The 22,279-nt window shown below is 48.2% G+C and overlaps 1 protein-coding gene across 1 annotated transcript in view; it reads left to right on the top strand.

Annotated features, from left to right (window-relative positions):
• Nucleotides 1-21,699, top strand: part of LOC307090886 (protein phosphatase 3 catalytic subunit alpha-like) — a gene marked incomplete at its 3' end in the record, with an annotated part of 23,353 nt that extends 1,654 nt beyond the window's left edge. The window contains exons 3-8 of the mRNA XM_079757685.1: nt 7,490-7,615; nt 9,334-9,405; nt 12,807-12,882; nt 13,457-13,554; nt 21,277-21,498; nt 21,674-21,699. Coding sequence (XP_079613811.1) covers nt 7,490-7,615; nt 9,334-9,405; nt 12,807-12,882; nt 13,457-13,554; nt 21,277-21,498; nt 21,674-21,699 — 620 coding nt within the window. The remainder of the gene's footprint in view (nt 1-7,489; nt 7,616-9,333; nt 9,406-12,806; nt 12,883-13,456; nt 13,555-21,276; nt 21,499-21,673) is intronic.
• Nucleotides 21,700-22,279: the final 580 nt, after the last annotated feature.

The following is a 22,279-nucleotide window of genomic DNA, read 5'->3' on the forward strand; positions in this document are numbered from 1 at the left end:
ACTCGCCCGCTCCTAAAGCAGACACTGAGAACTGAGATCTCCCCGTCTTACTCCAGAGATGAGTTAATCCGCTTTCACCCCATTGCACTTTTACAAGGAAACTTAGGAAGTATGGTACACAATTGTCATGATATTTGAGTTCCTCTGTCAACATTATCCTGTAACTGGTAACACAACTGGTAAACAAATGTAAACATAAGCCTGTAACTGGTAACACAACTGGTAAACAAATGTAAACATTAGCCTGTAACTGGTAACACAACTGGTAAACAAATGTAAACATTAGCCTGTAACTGGTAACACAACTGGTAAACAACGGTAAACATAAGCCTGTAACTGGTAACACAACTGGTAAACAAATGTAAACATTAGCCTGTAACTGGTAACACAACTGGTAAACAAATGTAAACATTAGCCTGTAACTGGTAACACAACTGGTAAACAACGGTAAACATAAGCCTGTAACTGGTAACACAACTGGTAAACAAATGTAAACATTAGCCTGTAACTGGTAACACAACTGGTAAACAAATGTAAACATTAGCCTGTAACTGGTAACACAACTGGTAAACAAATGTAAACATAAGCCTGTAACTGGTAACACAACTGGTAAACAAATGTAAACATTAGCCTGTAACTGGTAACACAACTGGTAAACAAATGTAAACATTAGCCTGTAACTGGTAACACAACTGGTAAACAACGGTAAACATAAGCCTGTAACTGGTAACACAACTGGTAAACAAATGTAAACATTAGCCTGTAACTGGTAACACAACTGGTAAACAAATGTAAACATTAGCCTGTAACTGGTAACACAACTGGTAAACAACGGTAAACATAAGCCTGTAACTAGTAACACAACTGGTAAACAAATGTAAACATTAGCCGGTAACTGGTAACACAACTGGTAAACAAATGTAAACATTAGCCTGTAACTGGTAACACAACTGGTAAACAACGGTAAACATAAGCCTGTAACTGGTAACACAACTGGTAAACAAATGTAAACATTAGCCTGTAACTGGTAACACAACTGGTAAACAACGGTAAACATAAGCCTGTAACTGGTAACACAACTGGTAAACAAATGTAAACATTAGCCTGTAACGTGTGTGAATGTGTAGCGTTGTGTACATGCCAACCTGCTGCTTCACCGGCCGACGGTTATATTTCAGTTTGTTTAGCGCTGTCGGTTATTTACGATACAAACAAAACACCGCCGTGTATCCCGTCGGGAGGCGGTCAGCGGTGGTCGTTTGTTCAGCGTAGGAGTGACACAGCGGGGGAGGGGGATCGACCAGCTCAGCTCTTTGGGGGGTCTTCTTACGCATCGCTTTGGTCCAGAGGAAAACGAAAAGACAGGATCGCCGATTACTTAAAGCGTGAGTCAGCATTGTAACGGACGCCAATCTTCTTTTTTTTTGTGGGGGAAGGTCTAGTGATCTACTGGTAGTGTGTGTTTGTGTGCGTGTGTGCGCGTGTGTGTGTTTGTGTGCACGCATTCCCAGTGCGTGTGCGTGCGCGCTGCAACAAGCCCCTGTCGTGTTTACACTACATTTCCTCGGACCGGGGGCCGAGTTCTTCACGTTGGCGTAACCGCGACGACAGACGCGTTTTCGTGATTGACGGGTTAAACTTGAGGTCGGGCTGCTGGTTTATTCTCTTATCATCTCGATTCACCGTTTGGTTTCATCGCTCGTCCGCCCGAGCTGCGGTGAAACGAGAGAAGCGCGGCCAAGAGAAGTACGCCAAACCAACTGGTGACATATCAAAGCTGCTTTTACTACACAGTCCTGGCATCACTCGATCTGGCCTGGTGAATCTCTCAGGAGAGAGAGAGAGGTGGAGAGAGGGAGGGAGGGAGAGGTGGAGGGAGGGAGAGAGAGAGAGAGGGAGAGGGGTGGGGGGAGGGAGAGAGAGAGAGGGAGAGAGAGGTGGAGGGAGGGAGGGAGAGAGAGAGGTGGAGGGAGGGAGAGAGAGGGGGAGAGGGGTGGAGGGAGGGAGAGAGAGAGAGAGGTGGAGGGAGGGAGAGAGAGAGAGAGGTGGAGAGAGAGAGGGAGGGAGAGGTGGAGGGAGGGAGAGAGAGGGAAAGAGAGGGTGAGGGGTGGAGGGAGGGAGAGAGAGAGAGAGGTGGAGAGAGGGAGGGAGGGAGAGGTGGAGGGAGGGAGAGAGAGAGATAGAGAGAGGGAGAGGGGTGGAGGGAGGGAGGGAGAGAGAGAGAGAGAGGTGGAGGGAGGGAGGGAGAGAGAGAGAGGGAGGGAGGGGGAGAGAGAGAGAGAGAGAGAGGTGGAGAGGGAGGGAGGGAGGGAGAGAGGTGGGGAGAGAGAGGGGGGGGGGGGCTCACTGCTCTTAAGGTCAGCGTAGCGTTTGGTGTACGCGATCACGCACCGGTTTATTCCAGTCGTGAAACCCGGGTGGTTTTTCTGCTCAGTCGTCGGGTGTGCGTCCGAAGCCGGTGTTTCAGTCTCCTTGTTGTGTTGTTGTTGTTTATCAGAAGGGCCGGGCGGGGGTGGGGGGGGCTTCCTGAGGGGGGCGTCGACGCGGCCCTCATCAGTCGTACGGATGGACGGTGCCCACCAATCAGCCCCGAGTCACGGGGGGGCATCGAGGCCCCCCGCCCTGATGGATGGCCAATCGCTGGGCGGTATAAATCTAAAAGGAGGGGAGGAGGAGGAGGGGAGGAGGAGGAGGCGAGGGTATCAGCAGTTCCCATCAATCTAGGAAGGGTTTGGCAGATTACCCAATGAAAAGCAACCGCACACAAACACACACACACACACAGGCACACACACACACACACACACACACACACACACACACACACACACACACACTCACACACACTCAGCAGTAAACACAGCCACAGGCCAAACCACACATCGAAGGATTAGGGCTTTGGCAGTGATTTAATTAAATGTGTTTTTATCAAAGATTGCTGATTCGTACATGCAACCGGTTCTCTTGTTCTCTTGGGTCTGGGTCGAGAAACACGGAACCCAGGGGTCCTGTTAGTAAACTACCAGCCCCCGGTGCCATCAATCGGGGGTCTATTGATGGCACCCCCTGTCCCATCAATAGCCCCAGGTCCCATCAATAGCCCCAGGTCCCATCAATAGCCCCAGGTCCCAGCACTGTCACAACACCAATTAGGGGTCTCTTCTCGTGAGGACCAGGGCAGAGGTAGCAGAGTTACTGTCACTAGTGTAGACGCTTTTTACTCCAAACTTTGCGAGTATTTGTAAAAAAAAATTAAACACTGGAGCAGTAGCTTTAAATACGTGATAAACTCCTCCCCCAGTCTGCTGAGTCATGTCCGAGACACGAACCCAACAGGAAACAGAGTAAACAGTAGAGAGCAACATGGAGGCCAGTGAGAGTATGCTGCTAGTTACGGGAATACCGTTTTATATCTGTGTCTTATCCCGAAGAACCAAATCGTTGTTGCGCGTCGTCATCCATCGACGCCAGAGCCAGACCCCTCAACTTCAATGGGCGTCGTAGCATTTACATTCAGGTCATTATCAGACGCTGTCATCCAAAGCGACACTTCGTACGGTTCATACACACACTCACTCACCGACGGCGGAGGCCGCCATGTGAGGCGACAGCCGGCTCGTCAGGAGCAGTCAGGGTGAGGCGTCTCGCTCAGGGACACCTCGACACTCTGCTAGGAGGAGCCGGGGATCGAACCAGCAACCTTCCGGTTACCAGCCAACCCGTTCTGCCTCCTGAGCCGCACCACACCAGGAAAAGGGGCAATAATGAGGGGAGTCGGGGGATACCTCGACCCTAACCTCAAACACATGACTCTGAAACACAGCCACCTTTGAATTAAGGACCAGCCATTCCTAGTGTTTGAAGAACAACACAAAGTAGCATTAGCCGTTAGCGTCGGGAGCTAGGCCCGTCGCGCACAGACCGCTGTCCTAAAAAGGGTTGAAGCGGAGGATGCGCTGTTGTTGCTAGGCGAGAAATGTGTGTGTGGCACCGTGGAGATAAGGGGGGGGGGGGTCAGGAAGAACAATGGGTTTGCCGTTTGCTTTCATGTGAAGCAAAACAGGATAACCGTGTGTGTGTGTGTGTGTGTGTGTGTGTGTGTGTGTGTGTGTGTGTGTGTGTGTCCTTTTTATTTGTGGTGGACAGAGAGGGTTGGCTGTTGTGTGGAGATAGCTGAGGGCTAAGACACACACACACACACACACACACACACACACACACACACACACACACACACACACCACTGCAAATAAAGAGCAGGGGGGAGTCAGGGTGGGTAAGGGTGGGTGCAAAGTCCCCCCCAACTCCATGAAGTGTCACAGAGACAAGCAGCTCTGTTGGGTGCTGGCCATGCTTACTGTGAATGGTAGTTTTTAGGGTGCATCTGTGCGTCCGTGTGCGTGTGTTTGTGTCTGTGTGTGTCTGTGTGTGTGTGTGTGTGTGTGTTTGCGTGCGCGTCTGTGTTAACGGGAATGTCGGGCGGCCGAGATCAACGGCCTGTTTGGGGAGCGGCGAGGGAGCTCTTGGCCGCAGACGACGGCGACTGCGCCATGTGCAGACCCGCAGTGCATTCTGGGTAACATAATGTCACATTCCTCCATGCCCCCCCCCCCCGGACACCATCTTGTGTGGCGTGACGCGCAGGAGGACATGAGGACGCGAGCGCAGACGGGCTGGACGTGTTGTCGTCTCCCCCCCGCCCCGGGGGGCCGCGACGCCACGCGGTTATTCCGGGCTGGGCGGTAGGGAGGGGGGATTCTGATGCTAATACTGGGGGCGCAACCTGATAGCCCGGGCTGGGCGGGGGGGTGCATGTGGGAGAGGGGTTTAATAGCCGGCGTTGAGCCCCCCCCCCCCCCCCCCCCCGGACAGAGACGGAGGGGGAATCTCCGAGCAGGATTAGCAGTTCTGGCCTCGCCGTTACCGGGGGAAACCAGGGTTGCACCGCCCCCCCCCCCCTCATCCATTAAGAATGAGGGGGAGACCTGTGTTACCGTGGTAGCAGACTCGGCCCCCACCCCCCACCCCCCCTCCCCCTTCCTTAAGCAGAGTCATGCAGCAGGGAGACCTGCTGGAGTGTTGCCAAGTCTACGCTCCCTCCTCCTCCTCCTCCTCCTCCTCCTCCTCCTCCTCTCCTCACAACGTTGGGACGCTTTAGGAGCTCAACAGTTGTCTCTCGGTGCCAAACCTCCTAAGACAGCTTCAAATCTACCGCCTTTCGATCTGAATCGGTGCGGCACCGCTGACGATGACGTGATTCAGATTGCATTTCGGAAACCTGAGCTTCTGGTCAGGGGAGACGTCATAGGCTGCAGCCATCTGTCAATCCTGGTAGAAACGCCCCCTTTTACATTTTTGCCTGAATAAGTATTTATGGACCAATTATTTCCAAAGTAGACTTTGTTGTTTCCACAAAACGACTCTGTTGAGAGCTGAGCATAAAATCCTGTTATTTATTTTTTTAGATGCAAGCTGTCGAAGTCATAAAGTTCATAAAACATGACGTGTTTAACATCTTAACGCAAACGGAGCGCTCGGTCATTAGCAGAACAACAGAAGACGGTAAACACAACGTCTCGCTTCAGCAGTTGTCTTCAGAGGAGCCGGCCCATCAGTCAATTTAATGTTTTCATGTCGTCATGTGTTCATGTGTTTATCTTTTCAACATAAAATACAATAAAATGGCAACCGGGTGCTCATAACTCAGTGAATAGCACTGGCTAGAAAGCTAGCACTGGCTAGTGAGTTAGCACTGGCTAGCTGTGGCGTGAGCTAGCGTTAGCTTGGCAGTGTTGATGATACAGTGGTCTCTCTGCCGGCCCGAGATGCCAGGGCGGGAAAGTCCCCTCTGGTCCCCCCTGCCGCGGTGTCGGCTTTCATCCAGAAGTAGGTCGCGGCGGCGGCGGGCCATGCTAACGCCCGCTACGCTGACAGCGCAGGGAGACAGTTAAATCCTCCGCCAGCGGCTGCCGGGTTCACACCTTTCTGCCGTTAGAGATGGAGGATGTCTCAGCGACAGGGAGAAAGGTCAACAAAATGGAGGTGGACCTGGAAGTTGTTCTTTTAGTTTTTGTTTTTGTTTGGGGTGTCTGTTGACTTTTTTGTTGCCAGGCTGTTGCTGAATGCCTTCATGGTGACAGGAGTGGGCTGCTAGCCCCTGTTTGGGAACGTTGTTGTCAGGCTCTCCTTCCAGAAGCCGGTCCGATCGGTCGGCCATGTTTCATGTTTCTCCTGTTGACATTGAGTCCGGAATGAATCAACAGTAAACCGATGTTTACCGTAACGGACCTGATAGATGGCACCTTGTGCAAACACAAACACTGGACGGGACTCAAGGTTCAGGTCGTCGTGGTTACGGCCCAAGCCTCACACTCCCCAACAATTAGAAATATACATTTTCCTATTCGCGCCCCCCCTCCCCTCAGAGCCTGGTGAGACCAGACCCTGAGACACGGTCTCTCTTGGATGTGAGTCCACTTCCAATCTGGCCATGACAGCCGTGTCTGACCGCCTCCATGCACCAATCAATAGCCCCGGATGGGGAGGGGGGCGGGGCTGTGATGGCTATCAAGTCAGCGATTGATTCAAAAAAGCAACATCGTCAGAACTTGGGGAGGGGGGCTTTCGTCGGCATGCCAACCACAACTGTATTTTTATGTCATTTTTCACTTGTTCATCTGCCTTTGCGAGGCTGGCTCGTATCGAATTACATCTCATCAGTGTAACCACAGAATAGCTTGTGTGTATCTCATATTTTGTCGACCATATCCATAATTAAGTGATTCCCCCTTTGTGTGTGTGTGTGTGTGTGTGTGTGTGTGTGTGTGTGTGTGTGTGTGTGTGTGTGTGTCTGTGTGTGTGTGTGTGTGTGTGTGTGTGTGTGTGTGTGTGTGTCCACACTGCCTGCTGGGGTGTTTAATGAAATTTTGAGTCAGTAAATCGATTCAGCGCTATCGCTTACTCACGGTGCCGGCTGACAAGCTTTAGGAGCAGTTCTCTGGCGCCCCCTGGCGCTCGCCGGGCCTCAGTTCACGCCGTTCTCTCGGCGCCCCCTGCGGGCCGCCGGGCCGCAGTGCACGCCTGCTGCGGTTTGCTGGAAGTTTCTAAAAGCTTGAAAACCGTCCATGTATCTGTAGTGTTGTTGTGTTTCAACATTTGAGTGACGGATTCATGTCTCTCTTCGATTTTGTTTTAAAGTTGATTATATAATGTGAAGCAATCTATTTATTTTTTTATTCTATCAAATAAAGGAAAGGAAAATCTGTTTTACTCGAATTTTCTAGTGGTTGAAAAAGAGCCAGAGAAAATGCAAAGACAGGCTTTCATTTTTTGCTTATCAGATGTTTCCAAGATCAGGTTGTTCATTGAAATACTTTTCATCTTGGATATTTAATACAGAAATGTTGCCAAATCTTTGTCATATTTTTATACCTTTTACACATTTAAATCTCCAAATCCATTGTTCCGGTGTTGTGTTTGTGTGTTCCAGCGGCTGTCCTGAAGTACGAGAACAACGTGATGAACATCCGACAGTTCAACTGCTCTCCCCACCCGTACTGGCTGCCCAACTTCATGGACGTCTTCACCTGGTCCCTGCCCTTCGTGGGCGAGAAGGGTGAGCCTTCACACACACACACACACACACACACACACACACACACACACACACACACACACACACACACACACACACACACACACACACACACACACACACACACACACACACACACACACACACACACAGACACACACATACACAGACACACTAACACACACAAACACATATATATACAGAGACACACTAACACACACACACACACACACAGACACACATACAGACACAGACACACACACACACACACACACACACACACACACAGACATACACAGAAACACACGGGAGACTTCTAGGTTTTTCTCTTTGTCCTTTTTTGAAAGCAATAATTTCTGTTTGGACCCAAAACATGCCAGTGCTCATTGGGATGTTTGTTTTAAATGATTGCGTGTCATATATTATTTACAGATAATAAAACACACACATCTGCCATTAAACGCAACCTTCCAATACTGGCAAGCACAAAAAAAAACACTAGTTTCGTCCCATGTTTTGAAAGAAAATATTTAAGGGCTGCTATGATAAGTCAATTAATTGATTACTTCATCAACAGAAAATGTATTGAATCTAATTTTGTTGTTTGACAAATCAATAAAAAGGATTTCGATAAATCGGCTATGAAACTAATCCTAAGTCACACCCATAAAACGTGTCTAAAAACAAGAATAATTCAGTGGCTAAAATATTTGTGCTTTTTAAATATTTATATATATATATATAATTATTTTCTCCTCCTCCTCCTCTGTCTCCCTCCTCTTCCTCCTCTGTCTCCCTGCTCCTCCTCCTCCTCCTCCTCCTCTGTCTCCCTGCTCCTCCTCCTCCTCCTCCTCCTCTGTCTCCCTGCTCATCCTCCTCCTCCTCCTCCTCCTCCTCTGTCTCCCTGCTCCTCCTCCTCCTCCTCCTCCTCTGTCTCCCTGCTCCTCCTCCTCCTCCTCCTCCTCCTCTGTCTCCCTGCTCCTCCTCTGTCTCCCTGCTCTTCCTCCTCCTCTGTCTCCCTGCTCCTCCTCCTCCTCCTCCTCCTCCTCTGTCTCCCTGCTCCTCCTCTGTCTCCCTGCTCTTCCTCCTCCTCTGTCTCCCTGCTCCTCCTCCTCCTCCTCCTCTGTCTCCCTGCTCCTCCTCCTCCTCCTCCTCTGTCTCCCTGCTCCTCTGTCTCCCTGCTCTTCCTCCTCCTCCTCTGTCTCCCTGCTCCTCCTCCTCCTCCTCTGTCTCCCTGCTCCTCCTCCTCCTCCTCCTCTGTCTCCCTGCTCCTCCTCTGTCTCCCTGCTCCTCCTCCTCCTCTGTCTCCCTGCTCCTCCTCCTCCTCCTCCTCCTCTGTCTCCCTGCTCCTCCTCCTCCTCCTCCTCTGTCTCCCTGCTCCTCCTCCTCCTCCTCCTCCTCTGTCTCCCTGCTCCTCCTCCTCCTCCTCCTCCTCCTCTGTCTCCCTGCTCCTCCTCTGTCTCCCTGCTCTTCCTCCTCCTCTGTCTCCCTGCTCCTCCTCCTCCTCCTCCTCCTCTGTCTCCCTGCTCCTCCTCCTCCTCCTCCTCTGTCTCCCTGCTCCTCCTCTGTCTCCCTGCTCCTCCTCCTCCTCTGTCTCCCTGCTCCTCCTCCTCCTCCTCTGTCTCCCTGCTCCTCCTCCTCCTCCTCCTCTGTCTCCCTGCTCCTCCTCCTCCTCTGTCTCCCTGCTCCTCCTCCTCCTCCTCTGTCTCCCTGCTCCTCCTCCTCCTCCTCCTCTCCAGTCACGGAGATGCTGGTGAACGTTCTCAGCATCTGCTCCAACGATGAGCTCACCACCGACGAGGAGCTGGACGGTAAGTGATCGGGAGGGGCCCGGGGCTGCAGGGGGCCCCAAACGCCCAGAACCGCCCCAACAAAGAGCCTCAGACAACCATAGGGACCCGACTGTTCGAGTTACATTGTGTTGTATAGAAATGGCCACTAGAGGGTACTGCAGTGTACGATTCAACACACTTTAGCGTCAAACTTTGGTTCGGTCTCTCTTTCCTCCCCTCTCAGTTTGTTTGTTTCCTTCATTATTTATTGCTTCGGTTAATTTCCTCATCTCATTTCCTCAGATATTCTTTAAATCTCAATCCTACAGTCACACTGCCTCATCTTTAGGTTTTCCATCCCTCAAAATTATGCCCATTACAATAAACACTGCTTACAACACAACACAAAACAACATAACACAGAGTCAATCACCCAACAGCACTAACACTTTTGCGACATCTTTTTTCGAAGGTTTTTAATCAACAGAGGGCCGAGTAATCCTAAATCCCAGTCGCACACATCAGACACATCACACATAGCCCTGCACGCCCTCAGAGTGTTTAGTGAAGTCACGTCCGTGTGCGTCAGTAGACCTGAAAGAGGGACAGGAAGGATTTGGTGAGCTCATTTCCTGTTTTGGTAGGGTTGGATTGAGGGAGGGAGGGGAGGAGGGCGTTGCCTTCGCAGTAACATGAATGCTAACAACGGCCACAAAGTCATTGGAGTCCAGGAACTGTCGTTGGGTCTCCTTCCCTGCAGAATACCTGTACTCTCCCTGGTTCTACTTCTCTGTTCTCTTTCTATTCTTTTCCATTCCATCTATGAGTATGATCAGTTTTTTCTGAAACCCCGTCAACTTAATATTGTTTGCCATTTCATCGTCTCATAATCACTTCAGTATTGTGTGTTTGAAACCATCTCTCTCACCAACTTTCTAGAACGCCCCTGCTTTGATGTTGTGTTTCCATGGTTTCTCCTCATCTAAAGTCATCTCTTCTCTTCTGTTTTCCCGAGAAGAGAAGACTTTTTACAGTTCAGCCACTCACTTCCTTCCTTCCATCTATCTCATCTTAGCTTCTCACGCCCTTTTCTTTGTATTTTAGTATCATCACCTCTTCCTCCAACCTTTCCAAAAGCCGTCCCATCATCATCAGCGTCAATCTGCAGCCATCCATTGACCTCTTCCTCCCTCTGTCTCTCTCTCTCTCTGTGTTTTCCTGTTCCTTTGTCCTCCTCTTCTCTTCTGGGGGTTGTGTCTTGAGAAGGACAGCTAATATATGCCCCAAAGAAAGGTACAGACTGCAGCTGTGCGTACGTCCGGCCTGTTGGTGGTTTTGTTCCTCCAGTTTCCTTGCAAGCCTAACATAAAACCCCCTCTAACATGTGGACTGATCACTTTTACATCAACATTTACATTTACAATCAGGACATCGAGCAGACGCTTTTATCCAAAGCGATTTACAATGAGTACATTTGTCAGAAGAAAGAAACAACAATATATGGCATTCCCTGTATACAACAAAGACAGCCAGGATAATATGTGTCAGGACGTACAACATACAAGTGCTTAAGAGGGGTGTGGTGGGGGTAAGGGGGGAGACATGACGTAGAGCTAAAGGAAACAATCCGACCCTAAAGAGAGTGGACAATGCCTCTTGTTATGGCCGACGTACTTTTAACTTGATTCTACTGATTCTCATTCAGCCAGTCAAACGGTTTTCCCGCTCCTCCACGGGGCGTCGAGCGTGTGGTGCTTAGACAAACGAAGGGCTAAAACACCTCGTACAGATGAGCTGGCTGAGGCGAGATGTTCCACCGGTCGTCGGCTGACGGGCTCCAGACGCGGTGACGCAGCCGTTGATTCCCATTTTTGCGACGCAGCGGTTGAACTGGGGTTGAACCTGGCGTTCGGCAATGCTGAGCGGTAATCTTTGGTAACTGCTGTGAACCCGGTGATAGCAGCGAAGGGAGAGCAGTGCTACTCAGGCGCTACATCACTCTTTCCATCACAAAGCACCCCCCCCCCCCATGCTCCTCTTTGACCCTTTTATCTTCTGCATTTGTTTCAAACTTTAATCTTTTATTCTTAATTATTTTCCCTTTATATATTTTTTCCCCATCACGACGGCACCACGGTTTGTTGGAATTTTGTGATAATTCTGTTTTTGGTACAGAATACATTTTTGAACTCTTAGTTATGTCGTTCTGCACATAAACATTTACATTTACATTTAGGGCATTTAGCAGACGCTTTTATCCAAAGCGACTTACAATAAGTGCATTTGTTACAATAAGTACATTTGTCATAAGAAGTGAAACAATATATCGCTGTCGGTACAGTAAAGATGTTCATAGAACCAAGTGCAAGTATTACAATCGCTAGGCTAACCCATTCCCCGTGTAAAGCAAAGATAGCAGCTACTGTAGATGCTACACAATTAAGTACCTTGAATAAGTGCGATGTACAAGTGCCAGGACGTACAACATTCAATGGTGGCTGTGCATTGGTTTCTATGCAGTCGAGGTGAACTGTCGAGGTGAAACACACATTTAAACACACGCACACTCTCACTCTGCAACAAACACACACCCTCTCTAACACAAACACTCTCTAACGCACACACAAACACTCTCTAACACACACACACAAACACTCTCTAACACACAGACAGACAGACAGACTCTGAGAAATAAACACACACACAAACACACACTTCTCTAGCACGTACACACACGCGGTCGGGGAAGCTGTTTACTACTCCATTAAACCGGGCCCATTTTGGAAACAGATTTCAGGAAAGCGACTTTGAGGTGAACCCCTCTTGTCTCCTAATCACCGCCCCTAAGCCGAGCAGCTCAGGGGAGTTAGCGCGGTCGTGACTACTCTGGAACAGCACAGCGTTTCGGGAACAGAAACTCATTCAGTGGATGCAGCGACGGCATGATGCACAGGATGATTGCGATGATTGTTGTGAAACTTGCCGTGATGCCCGTTGGATTCTACGCATTTTGTTCAATCTAAAATAACCGCATTGTGCTTGTTTTAGCTTTGTTGTTGGAGGACTTCTAGATTCTAATTGAGCCTTCTTTAGGCTTTCTTAGAAGTCATTTCTAAGAAATGTTTATAACTGAGGTTGCATTCACCAAGACATACACAGAAACACACACGCCAAGATACACTAGTACTACACGCACACACACACAAAAACATACTCACACACACAAACATATACAAATACACACACTTGTACTTCACATACACACTCACTTGTACTTCACATACACTACACACATTATGTAACTCATTATTTGCTTAAACATGGGCTCTATGTGCACGTTGGGACACGTGTTCCTCGTGTGTGTGTGTGTGTGTGTGTGTGTGTGTGTGTGTGTGTGTGTGTGTGTGTGTGACCATGTGCCCCTCCCCCAGGTGCCACAGCCTCCGCTCGTAAGGAGGTCATCCGCAACAAGATCCGCGCCATCGGGAAGATGGCGCGCGTGTTCTCTGTGCTCAGGTAACAGCGACCTCTGACCCCCCTGACCCCCCTGACCCCTCTGACCCCTCTGACCCCCCTGACCCCTCTGACCCCTCTGACCCCCCTGACCCCTCTGACCCCCTGACCCCTATGACCCCTCTGACCCTATGACCCCTCTGACCCCCTGACCCCTATGACCCCTCTGACCCGAGAATCTGGCCCCGCTGCTGGTCCTGGGGTCCGGTCCTGGGGTCCGGTCCTGGGGTCCGGTCCTGGGGTCCGGTCCTGGGGTCCGGTCCTGGGGTCCGGTCCTGGGGCCCCGGGCCGGGGTCCGGGGGCCTCAAAGGGTGGATGTTGAATCTACAGCTTCTCTGTTCTCTTGGTGTTTTTCCTGTTTGTTCTCATTATCGTGTGTGTGTCTGTGTGTGTGTGTCTGTGAGTGTGTGTGCGCACGGTTGTGTGTGTGTGTGCGCGAGTGTGTGTGTGCTTCTGTGTGTGCGTGTGTGTGTCTGTGCGCGTGTGAGTGCTTCTGTGTGTGTGTGTCTGTGCGTGCGCTTCTGTGTGTGTGTGTCTGTGCGTGTGCTTCTGTGTGCGTGTGTGCGTGTGCACACAGGGAGGAGAGCGAGAGCGTGCTGACCCTGAAGGGGCTGACCCCCACGGGCATGCTGCCCAGCGGAGTGCTCTCCGGAGGCAAGGAGAAGCTGCAGAACGGTAAGACCCCCGCCTGGCCGGGTGACCCAGCTCCATCCCAAAGAAACACACATACGCACACGCACACACACACACACACGCACACGCACACAGAAGCACGCACGCACACACACACACGCACACACACGCACACGCACACACACGGCGGTCTTTGGTCTCCTGTTGTTTATCTCATTCAGTATTTATTAGTTTATAATATGTATGGTTTTAGGAATCATTATCTAGTAATAGGTGTAGTATATATGTCATTTTTTCGGCTAATTACATCAATAATGCTGGTCTGTATATTTAATATTATATTAAACAGACGCACAGAGTTTTCCCACCAAAGTCCTAATTCTCCTTATCCTTTTGACTCTTAGCTTAGTAGAACTCAACTGCAATGAATATGTCTCTCTCTCTCTCTGTCTCTCTCTCTCTGTCTCTCTGTCTTTCTCTCTCTCTCGTCTCTCTCTCTCTCTCTCTCTCTCCCTCTCTCTCTCTCTCTCTCTCTCTCTCTCTCTCTCTCTCTCTCTGTCTTTCTCTCTCTCTCTCTCGCTCTTTGTCTCTGTCTCTCTGTCTTTCTCTCTCTCTCTCTCGCTCTCTCTCTCTCTCTCTCTCTCTCTTTCTCTCTTTAAACTTCCCTCATTTATCTCAAATGTTCTCTGTATCTTTTTCTTTTCCTTTCTCCTCTCTCCCTAGAAACCGCAGGTATATTCGGTTGTGCAAGTATTGATGTCCAGAGTGGTCAATCTTTATTTGTTAATTTATTTATTTCAATTGTGTTTAATTTGTAGTTATTTCCATGTCTTACCTGCGTTTGGTTTTTCATGACCCAGACAGAGAGTCCACCCCCATGTTGATCCCCAAACCCTCCACTTGGCTGAAGCTTCGTAGAAACATCTCTGCTTCGCTTGTAGAAGACGTTAAGATTCTTTACGCTAAACTCAAACTCAGGCAGGAATCTGAGTAGGCAGGGTCTTCAGAATACATTCATATTTAATATCTTATATTTGAATTGGATTATGTAATGTTCAAAGATAGGATTTTCCTCTCCTAGTCGGTTTTCACTCTGTCACTCCCTGTCAAGTTACACTAGAAGGGAGGAAGGCGCGGGGGGGGGGGGGCGGGGGTTAAATGAAAGGATGAATTGGAATGAACATAGGCACAGTGAGTGATAGGTTTCATCCACAACCCACCGAGCAGGGAGCAATCTGTTTCCTGGTCAGATAACAAAAGATAAACAAGGATATTTATTTGCTTCTTGGGTTGCGTTCTTGGGTAAATGTCATAACTGAACATGACTCACATGATTTCCTCTTGCATGTAAAAAAGGTCATGTAAAGCCATGTCCTGAAGAGGTTTTCTAAATTAATTAAATACTTTAATAACCTACAGTCGCTAAATGTTGTATGTTCAGACTCAGTCAGCAAAGTTGAGGCCAACTCCCAAAAGTACAGACTCGTGGAGTTTGCCCATAGACATTTTTCTTTAAGAAAACAAACTTTATTGGCTGTATTAAAATTGACGATGGCTTGGAGCAGATAGCCAAGAAGTAGAGATTCAATACCACGTTTATAGATGGCTTTTTATGAAAGCAATTCAAGAAAACGCCGCCCTTTTTTACAAGTCTCAGCTGCCTCTGAGAGCCAGACATAACCAATCAAACTGGAGGCAGAGTGATGTCGAGCGGTCCCGTTGCAACACGGTCAGAAACACACGTCCCGCTGTCCACATCCAACGCCGCTGTGTGTGAGGGAGGCGACGATGTGCTTTGAGCGTAATGTTGGAAAGCCTTCATCACTAGTCCTGTCCCCTCCCCTCCACCCTTCCTCCAGCTTCCTGTGTGTCTTATGCTACTGTGACCCGCTGCGCTCATCCCTAGTCTCCCGTAGAGCCGCATACCTCTCGTACTTGATCCTGCTGTCCCCCTCCTCATGTACCATCTTATCACCACCGACATGTTGGTATATTCTGACTAACCTATGCTTAACCCTCTGTGGTCAATACTCAATAAACCGCGGGGCACGGTAAGTGGTGACGTAGCGCTGTGTGGTGTAGGTTGTTGTGTTGGACCCATATCAACACATGCTGCTCCATGCGTACTGGTGTTAGCCTGTAACCCTGCGTGGCCTACCCATGATGCACTAGTGTAGACCTCCACCGCATCCATCCCTCTAGTGCATCGGGCGGCGTCACAAACCATGTCCGACCTTTACCTGACGAAGTTAAAGGGATACTTCACCGGTGGAGATATGAAGGTTATATGAAGGAAATAATTCAATGTATTATAAATGTGCAGAAGAAATTGAAATCAGTTCATCGTAGCCTGAGAAAAGGCAGTAAGTGTCTCTCTGGCTCAAAAGTAAGAAATCCTCCAACTCCCACAGTGCATTGCGCTCGCTGCACCGCCCGCCTGTTTCCGTTTGAAGGGGGAAGGACCCATGGTCCTAGCGCGAGTGGTGGCGCGAGCAAACTTTGTGTAAACATATCCCCATGATATGTTGACTAGTTTAGACTTCTGCCCTCGTTTTTTCAAACGCATCATTTGTATATTACTGTACGGCATAAAAACGTTTGCTAATTACAGTAGCTCAGCATATCAAGTATTGGTACTCAACCTTTTCTCCCCAGTTGAAATAAGTGTTTATCTTATACAGTAGGCCTACTTTAGTATAACAGCACTTGGGATAGTAAACAAATCACAACAACCAACATGAATTTGAAGTTTTATTCATGAAAAAAGTATTACAACAATTCATTTACAAAAATAAATCGTGTAGGGTGCGTTTGCTAGAGTCAAAATAGTCACAGCTCATTTTGAGCATCTACTTCTCCTGGTAGCCACGCTACTGCCCATATTGTGCTGGGTAATTAGCTGTGATGGCCTGGACAACACAGGAAGCCGATACTGTCTAAGAAAGAAAGAGAACAACATTAGCAAAGCAAGGTAAACTATGCCTTGAGTAGCCTATACAGCATTATACAGACTTCAAGCTAATGTAATGTAGCCTATGCTCTGACAATAAGATTGGCTACTTTTGAATATCTACATTGTCACGTTCCCCGGGACTCAAAACTTTTGTAGTGTGACATAATTCACATATTCATACCAACAGGCCACAAATGTCCTTGGCAATTAGAGAGGCTTCTTCCTCACGCTAGGAAGGGATACTGAGCCTAGGGAGGCATCCTGCTCATACAGAAAGCCATTCATCATGTGTGAATTCTAGAGATACGAGCGGCCCAGGTATTCGAGAAACCCAGACGCTCAAGCCCACATAAACAAGGTGCAAGGTGCAACTGTTCAGATGAGGCGTAAAGCCTGGGTGAGAGGTTACACACATGGTCCCGTCCTCACCAGATTCAGCCATTTATTCTAGAAGAAACTGGCACGCTGAAATTCGCTGCAGCACAGGGACTCTGTGTTAGTGTCGATAGGCGAACAGGGCAAATCGTCCTCGACAACAGGCATGGCTTGTTCAGCTGCAGCAGCCTCCTCCTCTATTTGTGTCAATTCTTCCTGGCTGTTTTCTGGCTCGTACTAATTGCCCCGAATGTCCGAATCCTACAGTAGATTTTCAAAATCCACTTAGGCTGTTTCACATTGCAAATCTTTTCTCTAGCTAAGCAATGAAGAAACATGGCGGACATTGTGTTTACATCTCGTACGCGAGCTCCCGCCCCCCCTCATTCCTTATTGGTGGGCTCACAAATTCGCGGAACCAGTGGTTTGTAGTCCTCGGCCCTTCTAGCAGGCAAGCAAAGTTCTCCCGAGATGAATTCAAACGCGTCACTTGGCGTCATCTCGGGAGAAAATTAGACCTGGAAAGCTGGGCCAAGGGAAGACTGGGTTAGACTGAGGGAATTTTTTTTTTTTTTTATATTACAATAGCGATTTTATAATGATAGAACGCCGGTTCTGAATGGGTGAAGTATCCCTTTAAGGATCCTCAGGGAATCCACATGCGGTGTTTCCCTGGTTTGCGTTAAGGCTTTTCGGATCCTCCGCTGTCTTTATGTTGCGATTTAAGTTAGTTAAATTTTTTGTACCTGTAAACACTAAAATGCACTCCAGTGCCTCACTCCTTTTATTGAGGCGCTCCCCCCCCCCCCCCCGCCCCTAAACGCCACGGACCCCTGCTGTGTCTCTCGCTGACGGAGGCTGAGATCCCGACCCCCCCCCCCCCCCCCCCCCCCCTACACAACACACACCTCATCACCGCTGACATCCTCCATCGTTGCTTCACATTTCATATTTACTTTTTTCCTTCTAACGGAGAAAAAGATCTTGTGTTGTTGTTGACATTCCCCCTCGCGCCTCACCGGTCATCAACGTGTTCTTGGGATCAAATACTATTTCAAATCTTTTTGGGTCGATTCCTGTGCTCACTTTTCTTCCGTTGGTTTCTCAACCCCCCCGTTCTCCTCCAGCTACTATAGAGGCTATAGAGGCGGACGAAGGTAAATGAGGCTGGGCGCCCACTCTGTTGCTCCCATGGCGATAGACTGGGCTTTCTCCATCGGGAAGGGGGGGGCTTCTTGTTCCTCATCTTGTGATTTTCCTTCTTCTTCTTCTTCCTCTTCCTCTTCATCCATCTCACTGATGCTTGGATCGTGTGTTGGGTGTTTGAGGCTAACAAACTGTCGCATAGAATAAATAAAGCAACTAAAACGATGATGAGAAGTCAGTAAGTACTTCGATCTCACTGGTCTCAGGTTTGAAAGGGGAACCGGTTTCATAGCAAAGATCGCAGAACACGCACGTGCAGAAACACACATGCACACAAAAACGCACACATAACACACACAGAACACATAGAATTGGGATGTATTTATTAATCTCTCTATGTAGCTAGAAAGCAAAGATTCCTGGCTTGAATTCCATATCTGTTCCTGAGGGTTAACAAATAAGTCTTAAAAATACTTTTTGTATGTTTTATGAACTTATTAATATATTTATTTTATGAGTTTACTTTTGACTGTCAACAAAAGTGAATTTTGTTAGGAACATTCATTGGTAGATTAATTGAATTATTTGATTAGTTAGTTTAGTTTATTTGGATTCATTTTGAATACACGACGAAGTCAATTACAAGCCTTACATGCTCGATAATTTCAACCAATCCCACCACACTAATTCTTGCTATGAAAGCAGATTCTACTTCCCCTTTGAAACTCTTTGAGCAGCTGTGTTTTGTTGATGCCATTCAATCACCACAAACTCTGGCATGTAGCGCCATTCATAAAAGCTACATTATATTTATTTTCAGATTTTCAGGCAATGTTGATTGGATTTTATTCTTCCTCAAAATTGTCATTAAAAAAACGAATGAATGGCACAATAACCAGCACAACTGTCAGCCAAATTCATTGTTTGCCAGCTGCTATTCTCGTTGGATTTGTACCAATAGTATTTCCTTGGCAGCATCCACACAGGACAGCCCGCCATAGTGTCAGACTCTAGATATGCTTATTTCCCTTGCTGTGTGATGTTCTTCTCTGTGAGCTGCTAATGACCTGTGTCTGACCTGTGCTATGCAGCAACATAACTACAATACCCATCAGCCCCTTATTCGCACTTCCCAAATTGTAAGGGAAAACGAATGGCGTCCACAGAATTCAATGGAGAAAGGCAGTTTCTCCTTTGAAACGTTGTCAACTGTAACCGTGAGCCTCCGAGAGGAGACCGTTTTTCAGTTAAATATAATTACAGTTCCTTTTTAATTGTCTCCTATTGAATTTAATACAACTATGAGTGCTTGAATGGATTCAAATGTTTATTCACAACTATTTCCTTCCATTCTACTCAATCAGTTTGGTTTTATTCATTTCAGTGGCATTTGTGGATATCGACTTTGTCCAGATTATTTTAATGGTTTACCCCATACAGTTGATTTCATTTTATTGATTTGAAATTACTTATTCAATATTGTTTTTGTTTCACACTCCCACGACAGACCCCAGTTATTGCTGCATGCTAACAGCAGGCTAACAAGTGGTTAGCCTCCCAGCGACTTCCCTGTAGTGTTTCTGTGTCTGAACTTGGTCGGATAGTGAATGTCTCATCTGGGCTCCACTCTCTCTCTACTTATATTTTCCTTCTTTCCTTCGACCTTCATTCTTTGTGCGTTGTTTATAACGTTGTGTAGTAGTTCCAGCGTGTTGTGGTGGGGGTGAACTGGGTCCTTAGGTCTTGAGGTTTTCCTTTCTTGTTGCCTTTTAAAGAGCGAGAAGTCTTTAACGGCGGCCATTTTTTCTGACAGTTTTTCTGCTTGAATGAGAAAAATATGTAAAACTTAGTCCTGCTCCGCATGCATGAAACACTTGTATTCTTAACATAAGGGCACTGCCAAACCATTTAATTGTAAAAGTTTAAGATTCTAACTATTTTGGCCCTACGTTACGTAAATCTTTGCAAGGTGAACCGGTAATTTAAAAATACAATGCAAGGCACAACGAAAACCTTTTGGCCCTAATGCCATGAGACCCCTGTGTAGTATGTAGTATGTAGTTTGTAGTATGTACAAGTATTCTGTGATTAGAATTGTAGATCAATGATGTAATATTGTGTACCTACCAAGTTGTGTTTGAATGTCAATATTTCCTCGTGGACGTTTACAAATGAACATGTCTTATATTTCATTGAGTACATTGGGTTGTTTATGGCATATTGATTTGTTTAATGTCGTAAGGACATTAAACAAATGTCCTTAGGCTCTGATATAAATGTACAGATTATACTCAGTGTGTTACAGAAATAGAAAAAAATAAAGTTTTACGTTCTACCTGTTATATAGGTAGCTATAGATAAGAATGCTTATGATCTAAAGGAAAGTAACATGCTAATATTTAATTAGTCTCTTTAAGTGCCAAGTATTGAATGTACTGGCAGGTCTGACGTGGAAATACAATACAAGGAGAGAACAACATTTTAAGCTGCAATCAGCAATTTTTTCCCACCTCATTTTCTTCTGATTAAATGGTGTTTTGATGGAGTTGAATGATTCTCAGGTATTGGTTTGACTACCTTCCCTGCTATCAATCCAAAGTCCTGAGAACCATGAGACCCAATCCAAACCGCATTGAATAAAAAAAAGTTAGATGAACGAAAGTTGTCTACTGCTGCTTTAGAACCGAGGCTGGAATGCTGGGAAAACGAGGTCAGGCATAGCGACCACACAGTGGCTAGCGCTAGCTTGCCTTCGATTTGGGAGCCCATAATGCTAGCCGAACCTTAGGGACAGAGAGTTGTTGTTAACATCAGGAGAGCCGCGAGGTCTAGGTGGGGAACACTCACATCAATCTGTTTTTTTGGTGTTGGAGTTGTAGAGTTGCGTGTCATCAGCATATACACCTATTCACAAAGCCAGTCAAGGGCCACAGCAATGGTGGGAAGCCAGGGCTCTACTGTGAGTGGTGACTATACAGCTATGTGTGGTTGGGCACAATAATGTGTGTGAACCGCAGAACGGTCACCATTTTAATGGGCAACAGTAGCAGTAGTACAAGTGGAGTGTCAGTTGAAGAGGTCCCAAATTACCTTAAAACAAAAAAGATGAACTGCATTATGAAAGGAGCAGTCATGTGGAGGGCAGCTCAGCGGCTAGTGCTTCTCAGGAACGACAACAGGCTAAAGACAAAAACAACCCTTACTTGCGCTGCACTAATCTGAAGGCCCTTCTCACCGTCTCCCATCTGCCCTCTGTCTCCCCGCTCTCCCTCTCCTTCTCACCCAAACAGCCATCAAGGGCTTCTCCCCGCAGCACAAGATCACGAGCTTCGAGGAGGCCAAGGGGCTGGACCGCATCAACGAGCGCATGCCGCCGCGCCGCGACACGCTGCCGTCGGACGCAAGCCTCAACGAGCTCAACAAGGCGCTTTCCTCGGAGACCAATGGCACGGACGACACGGGAGACTCCAGCGGAGGTGGAGGGGGAGACGGGGGCGGAGGCGGGGGTGAAGGTGAGGGCGGCGGTGGTGGTGGTGGTGGTGGTGGCGGCGGCGGTGGTGGAGGTGGCGACGTCGATGGCGCCGAAGGCGAGGGAGTTGCAAGCATCCAGTGAAGCGGGAGGAGGGAGGGGTCCCCCGAGCACGCCACGCCCCAATTCCCCCCCATCCCCCACCTGCCCCCCCACAGGGCCATCCCCCTTTGTCTCAGTTTGACCCCCCACCCCACCCCGCAGGGCAGAGACAGGCAGAGTGGGGGTGAGGGGTGTGGAGGCGCTGGGGTGTGTCTGTGGGAAGGGGGGGGGGGGGGGAGCTTGTTGCACATGTTGTGCTCACATCTCACTTTGCTCGTTTTTCGTTTTTTTTGTTTTGTTTTTTTACATGCCTTTTTGAAATATTAGTTCCTTGTCAATTCTAAGTTATTGCTGTTTCACGGCTCTGGGCAGCCAGGGGCCCCGAGCTCAGTGCAGTCAGGGGCCCTAGCTTAGTGCAGTCAGGGGCCCTAGCTTAGTGCAGCCAGGGGCCCCGAGCTCAGTGCTGCCAGGGGCCCGAGCTAAGCGCTACATGTCTTTATTAGCTCAGTGCTAACTTAAGACAGTTTGTCAGAGGGGGAGAGGAGGCTATGGGGGGGATTAGATCTGTTTGTGTTTGTGTTTGTGATTCTTTTCTCCGAGAAACCCTTTCTCATTTACACCGAAACACTTGGAAAACTCGTTTAACTTCTTACTAACTATCGTACGTTTACAAAAATACAGCACTAAGAAAGGACAGACGTGAGATGTTTTTAAACATATAA

Source organism: Pollachius pollachius, assembly GCF_949987615.1.
Source record: "Pollachius pollachius genome assembly, chromosome: 20".
Lineage (NCBI taxonomy): Eukaryota > Metazoa > Chordata > Actinopteri > Gadiformes > Gadidae > Pollachius > Pollachius pollachius.